The sequence below is a fragment of the Pezoporus wallicus genome, unplaced genomic scaffold, assembly GCF_028554395.1.
Source record: "Pezoporus wallicus isolate ANWC-B61680 ecotype Strahan unplaced genomic scaffold, APGP_CSIRO_Pwel_v1 contig_8119, whole genome shotgun sequence".
In the NCBI taxonomy this organism is placed as follows: Eukaryota; Metazoa; Chordata; class Aves; order Psittaciformes; family Psittacidae; genus Pezoporus; species Pezoporus wallicus.
This window is the reverse complement of record NW_026638720.1, coordinates 204,801-230,286: the sequence shown is the minus strand read 5'-3', so window position 1 is coordinate 230,286 and position 25,486 is coordinate 204,801. Positions and strand designations below refer to the sequence as shown.

At 42.8% G+C, this 25,486-nt stretch overlaps 1 protein-coding gene across 3 annotated transcripts in view; it reads left to right on the top strand.

The window, feature by feature from the left end:
• Nucleotides 1-25,486, top strand: part of LOC130600640 (lysine-specific demethylase 4C-like) — a 63,290-nt gene that overhangs the window by 24,118 nt on the left and 13,686 nt on the right. For 2 of the 3 annotated variants that reach the window (XM_057412121.1, XM_057412122.1), the window contains exon 5: nucleotides 9,585-9,848. The exons of the other annotated variant lie outside the window; for it this stretch is intronic. In XM_057412121.1, the coding sequence (XP_057268104.1) occupies nucleotides 9,585-9,833 (249 nt within the window). In that variant the 3' untranslated portion in view covers nucleotides 9,834-9,848. Of the gene's footprint in view, nucleotides 1-9,584; nucleotides 9,849-25,486 lie in introns of those variants that run through there. 3 annotated transcript variants of the gene reach the window in all.

The window sequence follows — 25,486 nt, the reverse complement described above, 5'->3', positions numbered from 1 at the left end:
GTATTCTTTCCCACATGGTGATGTTCAGTTTTGCATTGAGGCATCTGTGTCTGAAGCATGATGAAGCCTTACTTTTTACTATGTATATTATTTAAGAAACGATATTATTTGTGAATCCAGCACAGTGGCATTGTGCCAGAGAAATCATTGATCATGTAGCAGTGTTTGTTTTTTTAGATAAGAGTATGACAGATGCTGGGGGTTTGGAATATGGGACAAAGTTACTGTCTAATATCATCTGGAACAGCAAAAAAAGAAAAAAAAAACAACCCAAAACCAAAAATCAAACAACAGAAACAAAACCCATGAAGCTAAATGCATGCTTTAAAGCTTGACAGCTACTATCAATGATTTAGAAGTAAGCCTCATCATATTTGGATTATTTCAGAATTTCTGTTGTGTATTTAGAATGTATTTATGGTTATTTGACAGTTTTGAACACTGGTTCTTTATGAATAAGGAAATAACCTATCAGAACAAATGTTCTGTAGACTGTATAGAGCTTTATAGAAAATAAATCTAAGATAGTTGAATGTTTGCTTGAAATATTACTCAGTGCTCTACGTATTTTAATTGCTGTTACATTTAATTACAGTGCTTTGTAGGAGAATGACAAGGTAGGTGACTCAAGAAAAAGCAGTGCACTAAGGAACAGATTTAAAGGATCATTATTTATATTGAGATTATAAACATTATTAGATATATGTTCAAGGTTATATCTTTCTGTTGCTATAAGGTCACCTGGACTTGAGTGAAAATTAACATTCCTGAAAGAGTTTATAATGTCATATTTATATATAGTCTCATTAGCTAGAGTTTAAAAACTGACTCATGAATGGATTTTTACACCTAATAGTTGTGATTGTTGAGTAAGTTTAATTGAGAAGTGATTATTTTTTTAATTATGTAATTTCAAGACAGGTGTCTTTCTGAGTTAGCATCAATGTAATGCCAACTTGAGCCATCTTAGACTGCAAATGACTAGCCTGTGGAATGGTTGTGAAAAAGATTACCATTCCTGTGAGGAAGGGGAAGGAAGAGTGTTATTTTTTTTTCTGATATGATAACTTTATTAACTCTTTATTAACTGTCAGTTGTACCTGTGAGTAAATTGAAGAGTGTGATTCATCTACTTCTGTACAGTCTCTGTTCTGGTGAACTACTGTTAGGCCTTCTTCTTCCATGGCATTCCCAGCTGTTGTTCATATCGAGCCACCAATTACCAAAGCCACAAATTGTTTCCTTGTATGAGATACAAGGAGCTCAATTTAACTTTTTGGTTTGCCACCTCTCTTTTTTTTTTTTCTTTTTTTATCTTCTCTTTTGTTTCGCTGTGTCCTGGGTTCAGCTATAACAGTAACCGTGACAGCCTGCGTAGTGTTTTTTTTTTGTTGTTTTTTTTTCTTTTTTAATTGGTTTGAAATTTTATTTTTATGAACAGATGGGAAGGACATTTGAAACCCCTACCTGGACTGATCTAGCAGCTAGGGAATGGAGAAAATCTTCCTGGTTTCAAATGAAGTTCCAAAGAAAAGTAACTGATCTGATGTTTATAATGGGTCATAAAACACATTCGACTTTAGTGCTATCAAAGGCATTTGCTATTCAGTAGAGAAAAGCTAAAGTTGAAAAAAGCACTTGAAAATATTGTCTTGCCTCTTTCACCACTGTTCTTCAGCTCCTTTCTTTGCATCACTTTACTTCCCTTTTCCTTCTCTTTATTTCTTGTGGTGAGACAGTTCCTAATCCCTGCCTTCTCCCATGTCTTAAAATGTGGTGAATTATCTGATTAGTAATATAAGACTGGTGGATTCAGTGGTGTTTGTAGGCTAACATTTGGTTATTTTTGCTACATAGTAGGTACAACTCTAATGTAATATTAACCCTTAAGACAGATACACTCGAATTTCCTGCTGTATCCCTTGGTAGAGTAGCTAACTTGATTTTTAAAGCAGCACTTTAAAGCAGTATATCCAGAGTTTGTATTTCACTATGAAGTGAGTTAGGGATGGCATCTGAGTTGTACCTTAACTACAGGCTACAGGAGAGTAGCAAGCATAAGCAATTGAAGACTCTGGGGAGCTTCACTGAGAAATTCCTGAGCAAAGCTGTCTTCTGGACCTCATACTCCAGGAAGGACTTGTTGTAGATTTGAAGATTGAAGGCAGCCTTGGCTGTGGTGACCATGAATAGTGGGGTTTAGGGTCTTAAGAAGAGGTGTCAAGACAGAAAGCAGGACTACAGCCCTGGTTTTCAGGAGAGCAGACTTTGGACTCTTCAGAGCTTGGAAGAGTCCGATGGGATAAGGCCCTGGAGGAAAGAGGGGTCCAAGAAAGCTGGTAGGGACCTCAAGGATCAGTTGGTCCAGCCTTTCTTGGCAAAGCATGACCTACACAAGATGGCTCAGCACCCATAAAAAGGGAAGAGGGAAATGAGGATAGCATGACTTTTGGCACCTGAGACCAAGCTAGGGAACAACAAACCACAAAGCTGTCATGGTTTAAGCGCAGCCAGTAGCTCAGAACCATGCAGCCTCTCGCTCACTTCCTCCTCTTCCCCCGCCCTGCTCCCAGAGGGATGGGGAAGAGAATCAAAAGGATGCGACTCCCACAGGTTGAGATAAGAACAGTCCAGTAACTAAGGTATAACACAGATCACTACTGCTGCCACCAATAATAATAATAATAATGATAAGGGAAATAAAAATGGAAGAGAATATAAAACTAAAAGGAAAGGGAAAAAACAATAAACACAAGTGATGCACAATACAATTGCTCACCATCTGCCAACCAATACCCAGCCCTACCTGAGCAGTGATCTGGGCCTTCTGAGTAACTCCTCCCAGTTTATATACTGGGCATGATGTTCTGTAGTATGGAATACCCCTTTGGCTAGTTTGGGTCAGGTGGCCTGTCTCTGCTTCCTCCTGGGTTCCTGTACCCCTCCTCGCTGACAAAGCATGAGAGACTGAAAAGTCCTCGATCGGGGTAAGAACTGCTGAGCAACAACTAAAACATTGGTGTGTTATCAGCATTGGTCTCAGGCCAAAATCAAAAATGCAGCACTACACCAGCTATTAAGAAGGAGAAAAATAACTGCTACAGCTGAACCCAGGACAAGGATGTACAGTTGTACATAGCTTTATGAAGGGACATGAACTCTATTTATTTACTTTTTTTTTTTTTTTTTTAATGTAGGAAGTTCTGCATGGATGAGGGAAAGGCAGTGGATGTTGTCTACCTAGGCTTTAGTAATGCCCTTGGCATGGTTTCCCACAGCATTTTCCTGGAAACACTGGCTGCTTATGGCTTGGATGTGTCTGTTCTTTGCTGGGTAAAAATCTGGCTATATGTCTGAGCCCAATATGTGGCGGTGAATCGAGTTAAATCCAGCTGTTGGCTGGTCCCAAGTGGTGTTTCTGAGCTGTAGGGCTCAGAACTGGGGCCAGGTCTCATTAATATCTTTACTAGTAATCTGGACGAGGGGATTGGGTGTTTGCATATGACAGCAATTTGGGTGGGAATGTTGATCACCTGAAGGATAAGAAGGCTGCAGAGGGATCTGGACAGGTTGGATCAATGGGCTGTGGCCAATGATATGAGGTTCAACAAGGCAAAATGCTGGGTCCAGTACTTGGGTCACAACAACCCCATGCAATGCTCCAGGCTTGGGGAAGAGTGGCTGGAAAGCTGCTTCGTGGAAAAGAACCTGGGGGTGCTGACTGACAGAGGTGAACATGAGCCACCTTGTGCCCAGGCAGCCAAGAAGGCCAATGGCATCGTGGCTTGTATCAGCAATTGTGTGGCCAGCAGGGCCAGGGCAGTGATCATTCCCGTGTACTGGCACTGGTGGGTTTATATCTCAAATACTGTGGTCAGTTTTAGGAACTGAGGTACTGGAGCATATCCAAAGAAGAACAGCAAAGCCGGTGAAGGATCTGGAGAACAAGTCTGGTGAGGACTGGCTGAGGGAACTGGGGTTGTTCAGCCTGAAGAAAAGGAGGCTTAGGGGAGACCTAACTGTTCTCTGCAACAACCTGAAAGGAGATTGTAGCAAGGGGGGTGTTGTTCTCCCAAATGACAGGACAAGAGAGAATGGCCTCAAGTTGCACCGGGGCTGGCTTAGATTGGATATTAGGGAAAATGTTGTCACTGAAAGGGTTGTCAAGGATTAGAACAGGCTGCCCAGGGAAGTGGTTGAGTCCCCATCTCTGGGCATATTTAAAAGATACGTAGATGTGACGCTTAGGCACCTGATTTAGTGGTGGACTTGGCAGTGCTAGGTTAACAGTCAGACTCAGTGATCTTAAGCTTCTTTTCCAAACTAAATGATTCTATGATTCTGTGTTTCTATGTGATACATCCTTTCCCTATGATCTTCTCATAGTTGAGATCAGTGTGAGCATTCCTTCATTTACATATTTGGTTCTAGTGTGCATTTCCAAAGAGAGTGTAATTGTTTCTGTCTTTCTCTGTACCCTACAAAAGCTACTGCGTAGCAGTGGCTATATCTGAAAGGGTGCTGAAAATTAAAAAGCAGATCAAATTATGGTAATAGTTTGTATCTCTTAATCTGTGTGTTTATGGTGCAGAGGTTTTGTTCATAGCATTTTACTCTCTGTGTTTTATGCACTTTGAGGATGTAATAAAAACCTGCAAATGTTTTTATTATATTCATTGGTGTGTAGAGAGGAGTGGGTGACCAAGCACAACTTTCTATGTTTCTCCTACTCCTTTTCACAATCTCTTGATTAGTTTTTTTACTCCTCTTTATTATTTGAGTTGTTACAGTCAGCCCTAGGGACTTTTTGATTCTAGTTGTAGAACAGATGTGTTGTTTGCCAGGTTAATATTGAAATGTGTCCATGAGATAATCACAGAAAAAATTAAACACTGATAAAGTATTGTGTATACTAATGAATACATACATAAATCATGATTATAAATATAGAATACACTCCACTGTTGGCCTATTTGTAAAGTGCAAGGGATAGTGTTGTGTCAGTATTGTAAGTATTTTAGTAAAAGGAAATGAATAAAAAATAAGTTCATTTAGAGCCTATTTTATTCTTATCTGCAAAGAGGTCCCTGCTTAAACCTTGAGCTTTACTTTTTACTGGTATACTGAAGGCTACATTTTTCTTTTGTGTCTTTATGAGAAGAATGGGTCAGCTTCTAAACTGTGCACATGTTCAGATATTTGATCATGGCTTGTGAAGTGTCTCATTTTATCTTCACATTGCATTAAAAGCTTGTTCAAAGTTAAAAAAAGTATTGATGGTAATTTACGGTAAGTTTGAGTCACCTACAGTATTAGTGAAGATTTGAATAATGGTTTTCTTTATAAACTACAATGTTTCTCTGAAGAAATACAAGGTAAGTCTCATTTGCATAGCAATGACCATAGATGGTAAGATGTTTCAAGCTTGTATTCCTCTGTTCAAGTAAAGAAAGAAAAATGTTATTTTCCAGCTTTTTTTCCTGTTGAAGGATTGTGTGGTACAGTTGTCAAAGATGACAGGTATTCTTTGAAGAATTTGCCATGAAAAATGTGGATATACTAGAAATACTTCCTTTACGCTTTCCCTTGAAGTTATTACAGTATTCTGATATTATTCTGATATTCTGAGCAGTATAAATATTTTGTATTTTTATAACATTGAAGAGATTATAATGTCTAAATGGCTTTTTGTGAGAAGCTACCAGCTACACATCATGGTCAAGTAATATTTGTACTGATGTTGTAATAATGGTTATTAAATATAACATATTCTGCTAAGATGTACTTGCATTCTGGAAAGTATTGTTACATATTGACTTATTAAACTGCTCTTTTACAGTTCCTGTGATCTTTTCAGTGTGCATTGTAACTGTAAAGTTTAAAAACAGTTGTATAGCTATTGGAAAAGTTAGAATTACTATTTTAGTTTACAATTCATGTAAGAATTTTACTTAATGTTTTGGAATATTAAACCCCCATATGCTTGTGAGAGAAAGTACTTTCTTTAGTACTGATTTGTAATAATTACTTTTAACAGTTTAGGCATAAATATAAAACTAATTGGTTTTGTTTGTGTGTGTGTTTTTTTTTTTTTTTTTTTTACGCTCAGGGATTCTAGGAAATGAATCAGTCTGATTTTGGCATTTCAGTATGTTTCATATAATATTTCCTTTTGAGCTAAGACTACTTGTCCAAAATAGCCTCTAGGAATTGGAAATAGGTTATGCATCTAGAGTGTAGAGGTTGTGGTTTGTGTATTTGTTATGTTTAGTACTGTAAAACCATTTTCTCCTAGGATTGTTCTGCATGGGAGAATTTACTTTTGGTTCAGGGACAAACCAGTGGCAGCTTTCTTGGTGACTAGTTGTGACTTGACTCACAGAATGTGAAAAGGTGAGATGTGGTGTTTAAAAAAAAAAAATTGTCAATTTTTAGTAAGAGAAGAGTAAAATTTCAGGATGTTACAGTTGCTAAAAATTCACATGGATTAAAGGAGGTGACTGGATGAATAAATTGGAAAAAAGCCCCCAGGGTATGTAAAGCAGAAGGGTAACACCTCTGTCTGGAGAAACCTTCAGTCTGTAAATTGCTGCATGCTGGAAGGGTATTCTGGGGGAGTGTTGCTCTGTTTATACTGTTTGTGTGCTTACTCACTGTCCAAGAGTGTGCTGCCTAGATTAACAATTAATTTGAATCTGTTGTATTGCTGTCTTCTAACACTGAATGTGCATCTGTGCCTACAGGGTTGAATAATTCCTTCTATTTTGCTGTATTAATTTGTTTCTCCAAATTGACTGCACTATTTGTGTGCAAAGATAAATGTTATGTGATTTTAAAAAAGAAAATCTACAAATTAATTTGAGGAATAATTAGTTAAAATTGGGTATTCAAATTCTATATTTTATAGGTCTCCCTTGCTGATGATTAGGATTTTTAGATTTGAAAGGTGTAAATTTTACCAGCATCTATTACTTGAGTTCATTTCAGTGTTTAGGTTTTTTTCTGTGATAAAGATCATCATATTAAATTTCTTCAATTTTAAAAAAAGAACAAAAATTGCTGTTAGGAATAAACTAATTCTGTAAAACTCATTCACTCCTTTCTAAAAGTCACAGATAATTTACAGATGGTTTTTCTTAGCATGTGAAATAACCATAGCAGGCAGTCAGAAGTGCATGTTCATTGAGAAGGTTGAACTTAGAACCATAGAGTGGTTAGGGTAGGAAAGGACCTTACGATCATCTAGTTCCAACCCCCCTGCCATGGGCAGGGACATCTCACACTAAACCATATCACCCAAGGCCTCATGCAAGCTGGTCCTGAACACTGCCAGGGATGGAGCATTCACAACCTCCCTGGGCAACCCGTTCCAGTGCCTCATCACCCTAACAGGAAAGAATTTCCTCCTTATATCCAATCTAAACTTCCCCTGTTTAAGTTTTAACACATTACCCCTTGTCCTGTCACTACAGTCTCTAATGAAGAGTCCCTCCCCAGCATCCCTATAGGCCCCCTTCAGGTACTGGAAGGCTGCTATGAGGTCTCCATGCAGCCTTCTCTTCTCCAGGCTGAACAGCCCCAACTTTCTCAGCCTGTCTTCATACAGGAGGTGCTCCAGTCCCCTGATCATCCTCGTGGCCCTTCTCTGGACTTGTTCCAACAGTTCCATGTCCTTTTTATGTTGAGGACACCAGAACTGCACACAATACTCCAGGTGAGGTCTCACGAGAGCAGAGTAGAGGGGCAGGATCACCTCCTTCGACCTGCTGGCCACACTCCTTTCGACGCAGCCCAGGATATGGTTGGCTTTCTGGGCTGCAGGCGCACACTGCCAGCTCATGTACATTTTCTCATCAACCAACACCCCCAGGTCTTTCTCTGCAGGGCTGCTCTGAATCTCTTCTTTGCCCACCCTGTAGCTCTGCCTGGGATTGCTCTGACCCAGGTGCAGGACCTTGCACTTGTCATGGTTAGACATCATGAGGTTGGCATCAGCCCAACTCACAAGCATGTCAAGGTCCCTCTGGATGGCATTCCTTCCCTCCAGCATATCAACCGAACCACACAGCTTGGTGTCATCGGCAAACATGCTGAGGGCGCACTCAATCCCACTGTCCATGTCAGCAACAAAGATGTTGAACAAGACCGGTCCCAACACCGATCCCTGAGGGACGCCACTCGTTACTGGTCTCCAGCCGGACATTGAGCCATTGACCACAACTCTTTGTGTGCGGCCATCCAGCCAGTTCTTTATCCACTGAATGGTCCATCCATCAAATTGATGTCTCTCCAATTTAGAGACAAGGATGTCGTGTGGGACAGTGTTGAACGCTTTACACAAGTCCAGGTAGATGACATCAACTGCTCTACCCCTGTCATCAGTTCTGTAGCCCCATCATAGAAGGCTACCAAATTGATCAGGTAGGATTCATACAGAAGTTATGATTTTGTGTATCGATTATAGTTGCTGCATACATGAAAATCAAAACCAAGGAAAATGAAAACTGTGAGTAATAAATGGTCATTACTTCTTGCTTTAACCTATATTTTTACTTCACTACTGGCCCAACTACTGAATGTCAAGGTGTCTCTTAATCAGCTGCATCAGGATTGCAGTCTGCCATCTATTTGTTCTCAAAGTTGAGTAAGATTCCCAGAACTGTAGAGAGTCCAGTGATGGGGGTGTGGAACAGTTTACAATTAAGGACATGTTTAAGGGCTGTCTTCCTGATAAAGAAACTTCCCTGCATTTATTTTGTAACAGTTCAGATAATATTTCTTTTTTTTTCTGACTGTTGAGGCACCAGCTAATGTCTTCCCTGGAGGTACTAATAATTGTTGTTGTAATGAAGTCTAATCTTTTTCTCCTCAGTTTTGTAGCTTTGATCTTTGTTACGTGCTGTATTACCTGAAATTAGAATTGCACTCTGTGGATGAATATGAAATACAAGAAAATCTACACCTATGGCTTTCTGAATGGCTTTTAATGTACAAATTGTATGGGCAATAATGTAAGAAAAAGCTGAAATCCCATGAAATAAGTAGGTTTCTTCTGTGGTTTATTTCTTCTGCAGTATGTAATTATGGTTAGAAATACCTCTGAAGTGATATAATGGTTTTAGTTTCTGTGCTTTTCAGAGAAATGGTAAATTTATGCATGTAAATTATAAAACAATTTTTCATGCTATTTAGTATTACTCTGTAAATAATTAAAAAGCATAGATAGGACCAGTAGAACTTAGTGGCTTCCAGCTGTCAACTCAAAGTTTTTTGTCTGCAGCTATTACTTCTATTGTGTATGCTGTTTCAATCAATGTTAGGTTTGATCTCTATTAAGTGTTAAGCAGATATGAACTCTTTATGTTCTCTGCTCTGAACATCTGTTAGAACTTGCTGTAAATCTTATTAAGGTCAAGAGAAATCTTTTCTGGTAACTTCAGCTGTCTTTTAACATGCTTACACATTTGTATTAATATACAGTCTTTTTAAGAGCTAGTTCAGGTGTTCATCTATATACAAGAGTCTCAGTGAAGAATTGCATTACTTATTGATGTATTAATACGTTTATTATTTACCTTTTTCAGGGTATTGAGGAATGGAATATTGCCCATCTTAACACAATATTGGATGTTGTCAAAGAATGTGGAATTTCTATTGAAGGTGTAAATACGCCATATCTTTATTTTGGTATGTGGAAAACAACATTTGCATGGCACACAGAAGACATGGATCTCTACAGTATTAATTACCTCCATTTTGGGGAGCCCAAGTCATGGCAAGTAAAAATTATTATGAAAGATTATTTCATTTATCTGTTTGTTTCAGCTGCCTAAACAAAACAGATGTGGTACAGTTGCTTCACAACAATAAGCTTTACTGAAAAACTAAGTAGAATTTTTTCTTATTTTTAAGCTAAAAATGTCTTGAAATATGTGAGATCTGTGATGTAAAGAAATCACAGTAACACATTCTTTTATTTTAAAGGAAAAGACGATAAAGTACATAAGGCTTATTTGAATAAAACAGAAGATGATTGTAATGATTCATTATGAGAAGTTTAATGAGTTGGGAACACAAAGATAATTTGAAGGAACTACTGTAAGGCTTCTTTGAAATCAATTTGTTTGGTTCAGTTGTCCTTTGGGAATGCCTGACTTGTTTTGTATGAAACATGCACTTAATTGCTTTTTTGAATCAGAGCCATTTCTCTAGTATTAACTCAGTATGCCCAGTTGGAGGTAAGATTGTGTTAAAGGTGATTCCTAAATATGTAGCTTCTGTTAACCTTTCTCTATAATGCTAGATTTTTGATCAAACACCTCTTAATAGAGAGACAGGAGATTTAATGTTACACGTATAGATGTGATATAGATGTATCTTAAAGTATATGAGAAAAATGTTTTCTTTTTGATCATAAAATCTTACTTTAAAAAAAATACCTGCGAAGAGAACATAAAATTATTAGAAAGATGTATAAAATATATTTTATGTGTAGCTTGGTTCTGGCAGTTTCTAATCATCCAAACCTACATGGAACGTTTTGTAGCTGGTAATTCATAAAACATAAATGGTAATTTTTATATCCATACAAAAGACAAAGATCTATGGAACATCATGTATTTAGATTGAGAAGGTGGTAAACTGGTCAGCTGCTGGTTCTTAGGTAATTTCTTCATTTACATGCTTTTCTTGTGCAGTGATCACTTACATTCAGGCAGAGAAGGTACACCTATTGTAGTAATACAAATCTGTTTTGATTAGTTTTATATATTTTTTAAGTGCTGCTTTGTTAGAGTTAGATGCACCAAGAAAGTCTTCTCAGCCATAAGAATGGAATCTTTGTTGGATGTAAAGATAGGTAATTCCAAAATGTTCTAAGATGATAGGAGACATTTAACTGAAACAACAATTACATAAAAATATTTTGGTTTCTTAAGAATTTTGAAAGTGCTATTTATAGAAAACCTTATTGTGTGTTGTAAAATTCCAGGTAGTAGAGGCATTACTTAAATCCTGAAGGTCTTGGACACAATGGATAAAAGCTAAGAAAACTTTTAAGTATTTTGAAGAAGTGTGAGTTGATAATATGAAAAATGCTTTTCTAGTTTGCAGATACTTGTTTACACTTCCAAATTAAAAAAAAAAAATCATTAAGCAATGACCTCTTCATCTTTTGAAGAAATAGCAGTGGATAGGACTTTATTTTCTGGACCATATTGGCCCATTTGTTTAGAAATGCAGCCCTAAAAGAAGTTTAATTCAAGACAGTGAAAGATGTATTTGTTGTTGCACATGTTCCTTTACTGGAGGAAGGCTGCAGTAATTTATGCTAATACTGTTTCTATATCAGTAAAATGTATGTTGTGTTAATGTGATATTAGTATAATATTTTCTTCAAAAAAGTGGAAGATGAGTAGAATCTTAGGGTACAGATAGTAAAGATCTTGTCTGCTCTCAAAAAAATTTAAACTGAGTTGACAAGTGCTTTGTTAGCAAAACGAAATACCCTGGCATGTAACACATTTTTTAAAATTTTACTAGATGTATAACCCATATTGATTTTATGGAGAACAGAAAAGTATTTTATGCAGAAGCAGTGTATTTTCTCTAAAAGAGAAGACAGCTATTTCCATCTGATTGCTGTGATGAGAACTTGTAGGCAGCAGCTCAGTCTGACTGCTGTGGCAGTCTTTATGAAACTGACCATTCTCCTCTATTTAGGCATAAGATTAAGTTTCATTTCTTACACTCTATGCAGTCTCACTTTCAAGAGGTACACAAGGAAGTTTATACATAGTTTTATATTATGGATACAGATGCCTGCGTACTCAGACTGACGCTAATGTATGATTTAAGAACAAATATGGTGATACAGTAAGTGGGTTAAAAGAGACTCAGCTAGGTCCTGACAGGGTCTTCTGGGGCAGCATTAACAGAACAGCAGCTGATGGAGACTAGTCAAAATCTGTCTGGGTGGTGCAGAGTTCAGCATGAGTGGAAGAGTCTTGCTACCTTTGCACAAGTTATGCATACCACTGACATTTTCCTAGTTGTGTTCAGTATCTAGGAGAAATAACAGATACAGAAAATTAAAGTGCAGTCTGTTTAGTGTGAAAAATGGGAGTAATGACTGAAACTCCCATGATAGCTGGGGGAGAGAGTTACAATCAACGTAGAAGAGGATTAGCTGCACTTACTGCTGAAAATGATCAGGAAAGTTAAGAATATCAGGAGTCACAGAGATTACTATAATCAAATAGGGATTCTATTTGTAAAAGTGTAACTATAATTAAACAGTGAAGTGGTTTGACAGGAGTCACAGTATGGTAGAGATTGGAAGGGACCTCAAAAGATCATCTAGTCCAATCCCCCTGCCGGAGCAGGAACACCTAGATAATGTTACACAGGAATGTGTCCAGGCGGGTTTTGAATGTCTCCAGGAAAGGAGACTCCACAACCTCCCTGGGCAGCCTGTTCCAGTGTTCTGTCACCCTCACTGAGAAGAAGTTTCTTCTCAAGTTTAAGTGGAACCTCTTGTGTTCCAGTTTATACCCATTACCCCTTGTCCTGTCATTGTTTACCACTGAGTAGAGCCTGGCTCCATCCTCGTGACACTCCCCCTTTATATATTTATAGACACTTATAAGGTCACCCCTCAGTCTCCTCCAAACTATAGAGACCCAGCTCCCTCAGTCTTTCCTCATAAGGGAGATGCTCCACTCCCTTAATCATCTTAGTTGCCCTGCGCTGGACTCTCTCCAGCAGGTCCCTGTCCCTCTTGAACTGAGGGGCCCAGAACTGGACACAATATTCCAGATGTGGTCTCACCAGGGCAGAGCAGAGGGGAAGGAGGACCTCTCTCGACCTACTAACCACCCTCCTTCTAATACACCCCAGGATGCCACTGGCCTTCTTGGCCACAAGGGCACAGTGTTGGCTCATGGTCATCCTGTCATCCACTAGGACCCCAAGGTCCCTCTCCCCTACACTGCTAACAGGTCGTTCCCCAACCTATACTGGAACCTGGGGTTGTTCCTGCCCAGATGCAGGACTCTACACTTTCCCTTGTTATATTTCAGCAAGTTATTCCCTGCCCAGCTCTCCAGCCTGTCCAGGTCTCGCTGGATGGCAGCACAGCCTTCTGGCGTGTCAGCCACTCCTCCCAGCTTAGTGTCATCAGCAAACTTGCTGATAGTACACTCAATTCCCTCATCTAAATCGTTGATGAATATATTAAATAATACCGGTCCCAGTACTGACCCTTGAGGCACTCCACTAGTTACAGGCCTCCAACTAGACTCAGCCCCATAGACTACAACTCTCTGGCTTCTCTCCTTCAGCCAGTTCACAGTCCACCTCACTACCTGATCATCCAGTCCACACTTCCTCAATTTAGCTGTGAGGATGCTGTGGGAGACTGTGTCAAATGCTTTGCTGAAGTCAAGGTAGACCCCATCCACCGCTCTGCCATCATCCATCCACCGTGTTATTTCCTCATAAAAGGCTATGAGATTGGTCAAGCATGACTTCCCCTTGGTGAAGCCATGTTGACTGCCCCTCATAACCCTCTTATCCTTGATATGCCTTAAGATGGCACCAAGGATAAGGTGTTCCATCACTTTCCCAGGGATGGAGGTGAGGCTGACCGGTCTATAGTTATCCGGGTCCTCCTTCTTGCCCTTTTTGAAGACTGGAGTGACATTTGCTTTCCTCCAGTCCTCAGGCACCTCTCCCGTTTCCTAAGACTTGGTAAAGATGATGGAGAGTGGTCTAGCAATGACTTCCACCAGTTCCCTCAGCACCCGTGGGTGCATCCCATCTGGACCCATGGATTTATGGATGTCCAGATTGCTCAACTGGTCTCTAACCCATTCCTCATCGACTAAGGCAAACCCCTCCATGGACCTGACTTCATCTAAGGTCTCAGGGGTACAGGGCTCTTCAGGACTGCCTCCGGCAGAGTAGACAAAGAAGGCATTCAGTAACTCTGCCATCTCTGTATCTTCTGTCACCAGGGCACCCATCCCGTTCATCAGTGGGCCTACATTGCCTCTGGTGTTAGTTTTATCTGCCATGTGTTTGAAAAAGCTCTTTCTGCTGTCCTTGACCCCTCTTGCCAGGTTTAATTCTAAGGAGGCCTTAGTCATCCTAGCTGCCTTCCTACATCCTCTAGCAGCAGCCTTATATTCCTCCCAAGTGGCCAGCCCCTCCTTCCATGACCTGTAATCTCTCCTCTTCCACTTGAGCATACCCAGCAATTCCGTATTTAGCCATGCAGGTCTCCTGGCCCTCTTCCTTGACTTCCTATGTGTCAGGATGCTCCAGTCTTGAGCTTGGAAAAAGCAATCCTTGAATGCCAACCAACTATCTTGGGCCCCTTTACCTTCAAGCAGCCTTGCCCATGGGATTTCCCCTAGCAATTGCTTGAAAAGGCCAAAGTTTGCCCTGCAAAGTCCAGGGTTGCAATTCTACTTGCTATTCTACTGGTCCTACCACACAAGATCCTGAATTCCACCATCTCGTGGTCGCTGCAACCAAGGCAGTCCTCAACCCTTACTGCTTCAACCAGACCCTCCCCGTTAGTGAGGATGAGATCCAGCAGTGCTCCTCTCCTGGTCGGCTCATCCACCATTTGCAGGAGGAAGTTATCATCCATACACTGGAGGAACCTCCTGGGCTGTGGCTGGGTTGCCGAGTGGTCCTTCCAGCAAACATCAGGGAAGTTAAAATCCCCCACGACGACCACAGCCTGTGACTGTGAGGCCGCTCTCAGCTGCCTGTAGAAGGCCTCATCAACTTCCTCACCCTGATCTGGTGGTCTGTAACAGACACCCACAACAGTATCCCCCCTGCCAGCCTGCCCCTTAATTCTCACCCACAGACTCTCAACTCGCTCGTCATCTGTCCCTGGACAGAACTCGGTGCACTGTAGTTGCTCCCGCACATAAAGAGCAACCCCACCACCCCGCCTGGCTGGTCTGTCTTTCCTGAAAAGGACATAGCCCTCCATGACTATATTCCAGTCATGTGAGCTGTCCCACCACATCTCTGTAACTGCCACCAGATCATAGTCTCCTGACTTAACACAGGTTTCCAACTCCTCCTGCTTATTTCCCATGCTGCGTGCATTGGTGTACAGACATTCCAGGGAGCGAGCTGAGCACACCAATTTCACCCTAGGATTATGGGAGGCCTCCCAGTCTTCATCAGTTCTGGAGTGCTGCCCCACTGGGGCAAGCCCAGCTACAACCCCATCCCCCTTCGAATCTAGTTTAAAGCTCTCCAAATGAGCCCTGCTAATTCGTGCCCCAGCATCCTTTTGCCTCTGTGAGTATACCTTTCCCACTTGTCATTGTCCAGACTGGTGCCCTATGAAACCAGCTGTTATCAAAGAATCCAAAGCCCTGCCTGCAGCACCAGTCTCAAAGCCAATTGTTTATGAACTGAATTTTCCCATTCCGTCCCACATCATCAATGGAAAATGGAAGGAGTGAGGAGAAGATCACTCGAGCCCCAGACTCTTTCACCATCCGCCCCAAGGCCCTGTAGTCTTTCTTCATCTCCCTCAGACTGTGGGAAGCAGCTTCCTCCCCACCTGTCTGGAAGACCAGCAGCGGGTAGTAGTCTGTTGGGTGCACCAGTATGGGGAACACCCTGGTGATATCCCTGATCCGGGCTCCAGGCAGACTACACACTTCCCTATGATGAGGGTCAACTCTGCATATCGGGCCCTCTGTTCCTCTCAGAAGGGAATCCCCTACTCCAATGACCCTTCTTTCTTTCTTATCAGAGGCAGTCTTGAGGTGCAAAGTCGACCCCCTTTTCCTGTGTGGCCTTGTAGGCTGGCCTTGCACCACATCCTCACCTACCTCTCCTTCAAGATCCAGGGCCTCAAACCTATTACAGAGGGACACCTGGGGAAGCAGGGCAGGAAGGGAGGAGGGCTGCCCACAATGCCGAACTGGAACTCGCTTCCAACCCTCATAGTCTTTTTGGTCCCCTACCTCTGTGCAACAGCTACAGGGCAGGGGCTGTCTCGGGCCATCCCCCTCTGTGTGAGGGGGCAGGGGGTCCTTCCCCTTTTGGGGGGTATCTCCCTGGAACCGTTCCGACTGGCCCGCCAGGGAGTTACTCCACCAGTCGATCTCCCTTTCACACTCCCTGATGGTCCTCAGCGTCTCAACCTCCTCCTTAAGTCTTGCCACCAGGCTAAGCAGATCTTCTACCTGCTCACACCTCACGCAGGTGGAATGCTGTCCTCCCTCCCCCAGCAGCAGCAGGCTCTGGCACTCCCTGCACCCAGAGACCTGAACAGCCACGGTCTGGGACGGGGTCTCTGTCTGAGTTGCTGCAGTCACCTTACTGCAAGCTCTCTTTCTGGAGGCGACCATATTGGTCAGCAGTCTGGGACACCAGCAACACTACCTGCTTGCTCCTCCCTGCGCCTGGCGGGCAGTGACACGTCGCTGCCCTCTCAAAGGCTTTTTCAAGGCAAGGGGCAGGGGGGTGGTCGCCGTCACCGTGGGAACGCCCCCCGCCACGTCAGCCTCTCTCTCGCAAGGGCTGCTGGGGCTTCGGGGATCGGGAGATGTCGGGAATCGCGATGTCTCTGCGCTATCCCCTCTGATTTTCCTCATCTCCGTTGACCCTCGCGTCGCTGAAGCGTGCCGGCTGCGGCTGTAGCTAGGCTAGGTCCGATCAGCTGACTGAATGCTAGTAGCGAGTTTAAGCCGCTTTTAAATCTCCCGGCGTCACCGTGCTAAGGTCCCCCCGCCACGTCAGCAGCTCTCTCGCAAGGGCGGCTGGGGCTTCGGGGATCGGGAGATGTGGGGAAATCGCGATGAGGCTGGAAGGGTTGTCACCGTGCTTGAAACCAAGCCATCGTTTGGTAGTTAGAATATTCTTCATGAAGTGAGAGAACTTTGCTAAGAGTGGCGGTGTTTTTGTTATTGTTGTTTTTTTGTGGTGGGTTTTTTTTTTTTATATTCACCCTGCAGAAGTGGGTTTTTACATATACCAGGGTTATATAATCCTGTAGAAGTGGGTTTTCTTCCTTGAAATACTAAGTAGGAAAACTGTTTAGGAGGTGATGTACCTTGAAATTTCCCTTCTCAAAACACTATGTTTTAACTTCCTAAATTAAGTTTGATACTTCTATTTGTTTATATTTTTAAAATCTATTTATAATCTTTATACATATTAAATATTACCCACCTAAATACAAAGTAGAGCAATTTAATGTTGCTTATAGAAAGTGGCATGAGATTCTCAGCCCACTGTCTGGAATTAAATAACATTATTTTGATACAAGGTGGAGGTTGTGTATTGCCTGTTAATCAACTGTGAAAGCAGTGAATTGGGTTCATTGTGAGAAGAAATGCCCTTGTTTAACAACATTTTATGGGTTATGCAGCTTTGAAATTTTTAGAACACTGATTATAAATACTGATATTTTTAGAATACTGATTCTGAATCCTCATAGCAGGAAAAGTGATCAGCTGTTGTTCCTATGTGAAGATATAACATGGGCTTCAGAAAAGTAGTTTGGTTAAGTATTTAGGATCACATTGAAATTAGCTTGCAGCTGTTCTTGTTATCCAGTATCTGTGCATGTTCCTGACTTAGGAAGAATGAAAGTCAGTGTTCCACATTCTGTTTCTTGTCACCAAGAGGAGAATAATTGGGTGTTTGTCTAAGAGGCTGCTTGTCTGATGACCATCTTGCTTAACTGGGTACATTTTGCACAGTAAAGCAATGATTCTTGGGTTTTGTTGCCTTTTTATGAACATGCTTTGAATAACACTGTTTTAGAAATTGCCCAATTTGTAAAACATACCACTTAGCTGAGCACCTAACAAGGATCATGAGTTTTCCTTTCATCTACAGTCATCAGGGTACTGTGCATGTGTTAAGTGGATTCAAATTCAGTCTTGAATTTATCTGTTGCCTACTGTTGGAAAATACAGCAGTACTGAATAACCGCTTACTCTTTTGTGCAAAAAGCAGTAAAAAATGACATAACAATCGAACCCACTTCTTTTATTTGGAATATGCAATTTATAAAATCAAATGCAACATTGAAGAGTAGAGTCTGTGGTGTCACCAGGAAGGGAGAAAAGATAATATCGACTGATGTTTTTAAATACATTGAATTTTCTGTGTTAGGCTTTACATTCATTTTATTAATGTATGTTAAGTCTCAGTCAAGATGTACTCTATTCTTCAAGATCTTTGGCTATGAGGTAGAATGAATTTAGTTTCTTGTAGTCTCAAAAAACCCCACCCAAGAAACCAAACCCATATACTTATTTTCTTTATTTAGAATACTGATAGATGTCGGGACTTGAATTGTTTATTTTGACTCCGTCATTACTAAGTGTGGAGAATGTGAATGCATGTATGTATTCATTCCTTCTGAAATACATTATATTGTTCTGTATATTACTCTGTATTTATTTCTATATATTTTTTTTCTCTTGTGCCTCCACTGATGCCCATAATGGGGTTTGATGGTGAAGTAGCTGGGGAGGCTTTCCTTTGAGAAAGTATCATGCTTCTTTAGTACTTATTTTCTTTACAGTCCAGATGTCTAGAACCTCGGAAAATGTTATTCCTGGTATTTTTCCACATATGTGGGATACTTCCTGAGAGCTTTCTGGATTGTCAGGAGTCTTTGTTTTTAATGTGGAACATTGCTTTTCTGTTCTTATCAGAATTAGGAATATGAAGTAGCATAAGAGGAATCTTTTGCAAAATACAAGAAATCAATAGACTAAGGGGAGAGTTGTTTTTTTTTTTCAGTTGTTATGGGCAAATTATTAATGCAAATAAGGGCAAATATCATATGAGCTGATTCTTGTGTATAATTGTTGACTTAAACATTTTTCTGTAAAAGTTGTATGTTCTGATATGTGGCCTGGGTTGTAATCTGTGGTGTTGGGAGTTTATAGAGCCACAATCTTCTCAGAGGTGCACTGACATAACAAAGGAAAGGTAGCAGTACTCGCAGCTTGCAGCAAAGGGACATTTTGACTTCATAAGGAAAAAACAATTCACAATGACATTGTAACAGGTTGCTTAGGGAAGCTGCTGAGTCTTCATCTTTGGAAATTTTCAGAGATTGACTAAGGCACATGAAAAACAACACGGCGCTTGGTGACAGCCAGAATGACTTCACTAAGGGGAAATCCTGCCTGACCAATTTGGTGGCCTTCTTTGATGGGGCTACAGAACTGATGGGCAGGGGTAGAGCAGTTGATGTCATCTACCTGGACTTGTGTAAAGCGTTTGACACTGTCCCACGCGACATCCTTGTCTCTAAATTGGAGAGACAACAATTAGATGGATTGACCACTCAGTGGATAAAGAACTGGCTGGATGGCAGCACACAAAGAGTTGTGGTCAATGGCTCAATGTCTGGCTGGAGACCAGTAACGAGTGGTGTCCCTCAGGGATCGGTGTTGGGACCGGTCTTGTTCAACATCTTTGTCGCTGACATGGACAGTGGGATTGAGTGCACCCTCAGCAAGTTTGCCAATAACACCAAGCTGTGTGTTTCGGTTGATACCCTGGAGGGAAGGAATGCCATCCAGAGGGACCTTGACACGCTTGTGAGTTGGGCTGATGCCAACCTCATGAAGTTTAACCATGCCAAGTGCAAGGTCCTGCACCTGGGTCAGAGCAATCCCAGGCACAGCTACAGGGTGGGCAGAGAAGAGATTCAGAGCAGCCCTGCAGAGAAAGACTTGGGGGTGTTGGTCGATGAGAAAATGAACATGAGCTGGCATTGTGCACCTGCAGCCCAGAAAGCCAACCGTATCCTGGGCTGCATCGAAAGGAGCGTGGCCAGCAGGTCGAAGGAGGTGATCCTGCCCCTCTACTCTGCTCTCATGAGACCTCACTTGGAGTATTGTGTACATTTGGTGTCCTCAGCATAAAAAGGACATGGAACTGTTGGAACAAGTCCAGAGAAGGGCCACGAGGATGATCAGGGGACTGGAGCACCTCCTGTATGAAGACAGGCTGAGAAAGTTGGGGCTGTTCAGCCTGGAGAAGAGAAGGCTGCATGGAGACCTCATAGCAGCCTTCCAGTACCTGAAGGGGGCCTATAGGGATGCTGGGGAGGGACTCTTCATTAGAGACTGTAGTGACAGGACAAGGGGTAATGTGTTAAAACTTAAACAGGGGAAGTTTAGATTAGATATAAGGAGGAAATTATTTCCTGTTAGGGTGGTGAGGCACTGGAATGGGTTGCCCAGGGAGGTTGTGAATGTTCCATCCCTGGCAGTGTTCAGGACCAGCTTGCATGAGGCCTTGGGTGATATGGTTTAATGTGAGATGTCCCTGCCCATGGCAGGGGGGTTGGAACTAGCTGATCTTAAGGTCCTTTCCAACCCTAGCTATTCTATGATTCTATGACTGCAGTGATAGTACAAGGTGTAATGTGTTAAAACTTAAACAGGGGAAGTTTAGATTGGGTCTAAGGAAGAAACTCTTTACTGTAAGGGTGGTGAGGCACTGGAATGGGTTGCCCACGGAAGCTGTGATTGCTCCATCCCTGGTGGTGTTCAGGGCCGGGTTTGACAGAGCCTTGGGAGGCATGGTTTAGTGTAAGGTGTCTCTGCCCATGGCAGGGGTGTTGGAACTAGATGATCTTAAGGTCCTTTCCAACCCTAACTATTCTATGATTGTATATGTTGTTCTGTACGAACTGATCTCACTTTAAAGTTAGCCATATGTTGATTAGGAGGCTGCACTAGATGATATTGAAGTCCCTTCCAACCTAATTTTTTCTGTCATTCTTTGATGCTGAATTTTAAAGAAGTGGTACTCTGAGTTGCTTTGCTGATGTACGAGTTGAGTTGAAAATAAATTCTGAATCAACTCTTCTGCAGAATTATAAATCTGTGAGTAAAGTTGCTTGCAGTTGATTTTTGCAACGATTTGTGATGCTTATTCTTTTTAGTTTCTATCTACGTACCTGTTTTTAGCCAGCGTTTTTCTTTATCTGCATTCTGAGAAATATGAAGCCCTTAGAAATACAGGATTGTAGAAGAACATTACCTTCCCTCTCCCCATTCACAAAGCAAATGCAGTAACAAAGAAAATAACAGTTTGATAAGCAACTTTGAACTCTCACTTTGAAGGTCGAGAAGAAGCCTTGGTTCTTCTCTTTAACCAGAAGTTTTCTGGCTAAGGTTCTTGTCTCATTGTACATTATTGTAATGACTTGTAATGCAATAGAATCATTGATCATGAAACTGATCTGGCTTATGTTCCCAGTGTGGTCACCACCTTTATACTTTGGGAGGTACATAATAGAAGTGCTTAGTAATTACACATCTTTTTTCTCCTTCTTGGGTGGTCAACCTGTGATAGAAACATTCTCTTATCCTTCCAGGCCCCCTCCTCCCCAACCATTTACAGCATCATTTGAGAGTTCTGAAGTTTTTGAATGGCCTTTTAATGCTGTTGAGACCTCTTTGCTGATTGTGATGGGGATCACCATGCTGGCATGCATACAGAGTGTGTTTTGCCCACGACCATTCTGTCTGATTTCAAGAGTTAAGCAGAGTCAGGTTTGGGTCTCGTCTGGGTTTAGGTGACGGTATAGGAGGACCAAGAGATTTTCCCTGAGGCTGGACAGTCATGAGTGACAGGGTGTGTGGGATAGCACGGGCAAGTATCTAGGCCAGCGGGCCCTTCCAGTGCTTTGGAATTTCACCACCGAACAAATGCAAAATCCGGAAAAATTAGTAAAACACTTAAACGAGGTGTGTGGTCATCTTGTTCATACCAGAGACAGACAAATCATGGCAACATGCTGGGGCTTGGCCTATGCTTGCAGGGCCTTGTTCAACACTATCCAGCACCTCTAAAAGGAAAAAAATATCCCTGGATCTGAGGGCAAAGCAGCAGTTAGTGCAGCTATACCACCCCCAGCGACAAGTACAGTTGCTACTCAAACTTTGGCTGCAACAGATAGTACAACTACTGCAGCAACAGGTACAGCAGCTGCTCAAACTTCGACTGCAACAGACAGCGCGGTTACCTCAGCTCCAAGCACAGCAGCTGCACCACCCCCAGCGACAAGTGCAGTCACTACTCAAACCAGAGTGATAATCACTGCAGCTAAACTAGATGACCAATTCGTACCAATGGTGGTTGCCCCTGTACACAAGGGGAAAAGCCAAAAGGAGGCAATAAGGGTGAAACAAGATGAAGAAACAATGTACTCACCACCTGGTCTAGCATCTGATCAGGAGTCATCATCACATGACGAAGAAGAAGAAGTAACTTCTTGACCTCGGACCTCAACTGAGCTACGGAATATGCGAAAAGATTTTACCCGTCAACCAGGGGAGCACATCATCACCTGGTTACTCCGATGCTGGAACAGTGGGGCCGATGGTCACGAACTAGAAGGTACAGAAGCCAAGCAGCTGGGATCACTTGCTAGAGAAGGGGGAATTGACAAAGCAATTGCAAGAGAGAAAAAGTCCCTCAGCCTTTGGAGGCGGCTCTTGGCAGCTGTGAAAGAAAGGTTTCCATACAAGGACGATGTTACGAGTCGTTCAGCCAAGTGGACTACTATAGACAAAGGCATCCAGTCTCTGAGGGAATAGGCCATCGTAGAGATGATCTATCACATCAAGCCGAATAACAGGGATTCAGATGAAGGCGAATGTACACGACCCATGTGGCGAAAACTTACACGGAATGCACCATCATCATATGCCCATTCATTGGCAACAGTAACCTGGAATGACGTAGTACCCCTAACAGTGGATGAAATGGTTCATAAACTTGGAGAGTTCAAAGTCAGTCTCACCCCTTCCATCATGTTGGCTGTGGAAAAACTGTCCCAGGACCTCAAACAATTGAGGGACGATGTATCTGATTTATCCAGTTCCTCACGTGTACCAACACACGTCTCAGCTATTAACAAAAGGCGTCCTATTGTTCAAGAGAGGAGATACAGGAGGTATACGCCACGGGCTATCCTATGGTTTTACCTGCGGGATCACGGAGAAGACATGACAAAGTGGGATGGAAAACCTACTTCAGCTTTGGAGGAACGGGTGAGTGAACTGAAGAGGGGAGCAAGGGCCAAGGCTGATCGTCCCATGAGAGCTGCGGCTTCAGTCTCTGGTGAGCAGTTTCCCAGATGGAATGGAAGAGCTGATTTTACTCCAGCTCCTGTGATAACGAAGAATAATCCCTTTTATCATGACTTAAGTGTCCAACACTGTGATGACCATTAGAGGGGCCCTGCCTCCACCCAGGTGGAGGTAGGGGACAATTGGATTTACTGGACTGTGTGGATCAGATGGCCTGGCACATCAGTCCCACAGAACTGTCAAGGGTGGAACCCATCTATATTTCTGGAGTAACAGGAGGATCCCAAGAGTTGACTGTGCTGGAGGCTGAAATCAGCCTGACTGGGAGGGAATGGCAAAAGCACCCTATTGTGACTGGTCCAGAGGCTCCATGCATCCTCGGCATAGACTACCTCAAGAGAGGGTACTTCAAAGACCCAAAGGGTACCGGTGGGCTTTTGGTATTGCTGCTTTGGAGACTGAGGAAATTGAGCAGCTGTCCACCTTGCCTGGTCTCTCAGAAGATCCCTCTGCTGTGGGGTTGCTGAAAGTTGAAGAACAACAAGTGCCAATTGCGACCACAACAGTGCACCGGTGGCAATATCGCACCAACCGAGACTCCCTGATTCCCATCCATCAGCTGATCCGTAGACTGGAGAGTCAGGGGGTGATCAGCAGGACCCGCTCACCCTTCAATAGCCCCATGGCCAGTGCGAAAGTCTAATGGAGAATGGAGACTAACAGTAGACTATCGTGGCCTGAATGAAGTCACACCACCATTGAGTGCTGCCGTACCGGACATGCTAGAACTTCAGTATGAACTAGAGTCAAAGGCAGCCAAGTGGTATGCCACGATTGATATTGCCAATGCATTTTTCTCCATTCCTTTGGCAGCAGAGTGCAGGCCACAGTTTGCTTTTACTTGGAGGGGTGTCCAGTTCACTTGGAACCGACTGCCCCAGGGGTGGAAACACAGCCCTACCATTTGCCATGGACTGATCCAGACTGCACTGGAACAGGGGCAAGCTCCAGAACACCTGCAATACATTGATGACATTATTGTGTGGGGCGATACAGCGGAAGAAGTCTTTGAGAAAGGGAGGAAAATAATCAAAATCCTGCTGAAAGCCGGTTTTGCCATAAAACGGAGTAAGGTCAAGGGACCTGCACAGGAGATTCAATTTTTGGGAATAAAATGGCAAGATGGACATAGACAGATCCCCACAGATGTGATCAACAAGATAACAGCAATGTCTCCACCAACTAATAAGAAAGAAACGCAAGCTTTCTTGGGTGCAGTGGGGTTCTGGAGAATGCACATCCCAAATTACAGTTCGATTGTAAGCCCTCTCTATCATGTGACCCGGAAGAAGAATGATTTTAAATGGGGCCCTGAGCAGCAACAAGCCTTTGAGCAAATTAAACGCGAGATAGTTCATGCAGTAGCCCTTGGACCAGTCCGGACTGGGCCAGATGTAAAAAATGTGCTGTACACTGCAGCTGGGGAGAACGGTCCTACCTGGAGCCTCTGGCAGAAAGCTCCAGGGGAGACTCGAGGTCGACCCCTCGGCTTTTGGAGTCGGGGATACAAAGGATCTGAGGCCAGCTATACCCCAACTGAGAAAGAGATACTGGCAGCCTATGAAGGGGTTCGAGCTGCTTCGGAAGTGATTGGCACTGAAGCACAGCTCCTCCTGGCACCCCGGCTGCCCGTGCTGGGCTGGATGTTCAAAGGCAGGGTCTCCTCTACACATCATGCAACTGATGCTACATGGAGTAAATGGGCTGCACTAATTACACAACGAACTCGAATAGGAAATCCCAGTCGTCCAGGCATTCTAGAAGTCATCATGGACTGGCCAGAGGGCAAAGATTTCGGAATGTCACCAGAGGAGGAGGTGGTGCGTGCTGAAGAGGCCCCACCATATAATAAACTGTCAGAAAGTGAAAAGCAGTATGCCTTGTTTACTGATGGCTCTTGCCGTATTGTGGGAAAGCATCGGAGATGGAAGGCAGCTGTATGGAGTCCTGGACGACAAGTTGCAGAAACTGCTGAAGGAGAGGGTGAATCGAGTCAATTTGCCGAGGTGAAAGCCATCCAGCTGGCCCTGGACATTGCTGAACGAGAAAAGTGGCCAGTACTTTATCTCTATACTGACTCATGGATGGTGGCAAATGCCCTGTGGGGGTGGTTGAAGCAATGGAAGCAGAGCAACTGGCAACGCAGAGGTAAACCCATCTGGGCTGCTGCACTGTGGAAAGATATTGCTGCCCGGGTGCAGAACCTGGTGGTGAAGGTACGTCATGTAGATGCCCATGTACCCAAGAGTCGGGCCACTGAGGAACACCAGAACAACCAACAAGTGGATAAAGCGGCTAAGATTGAA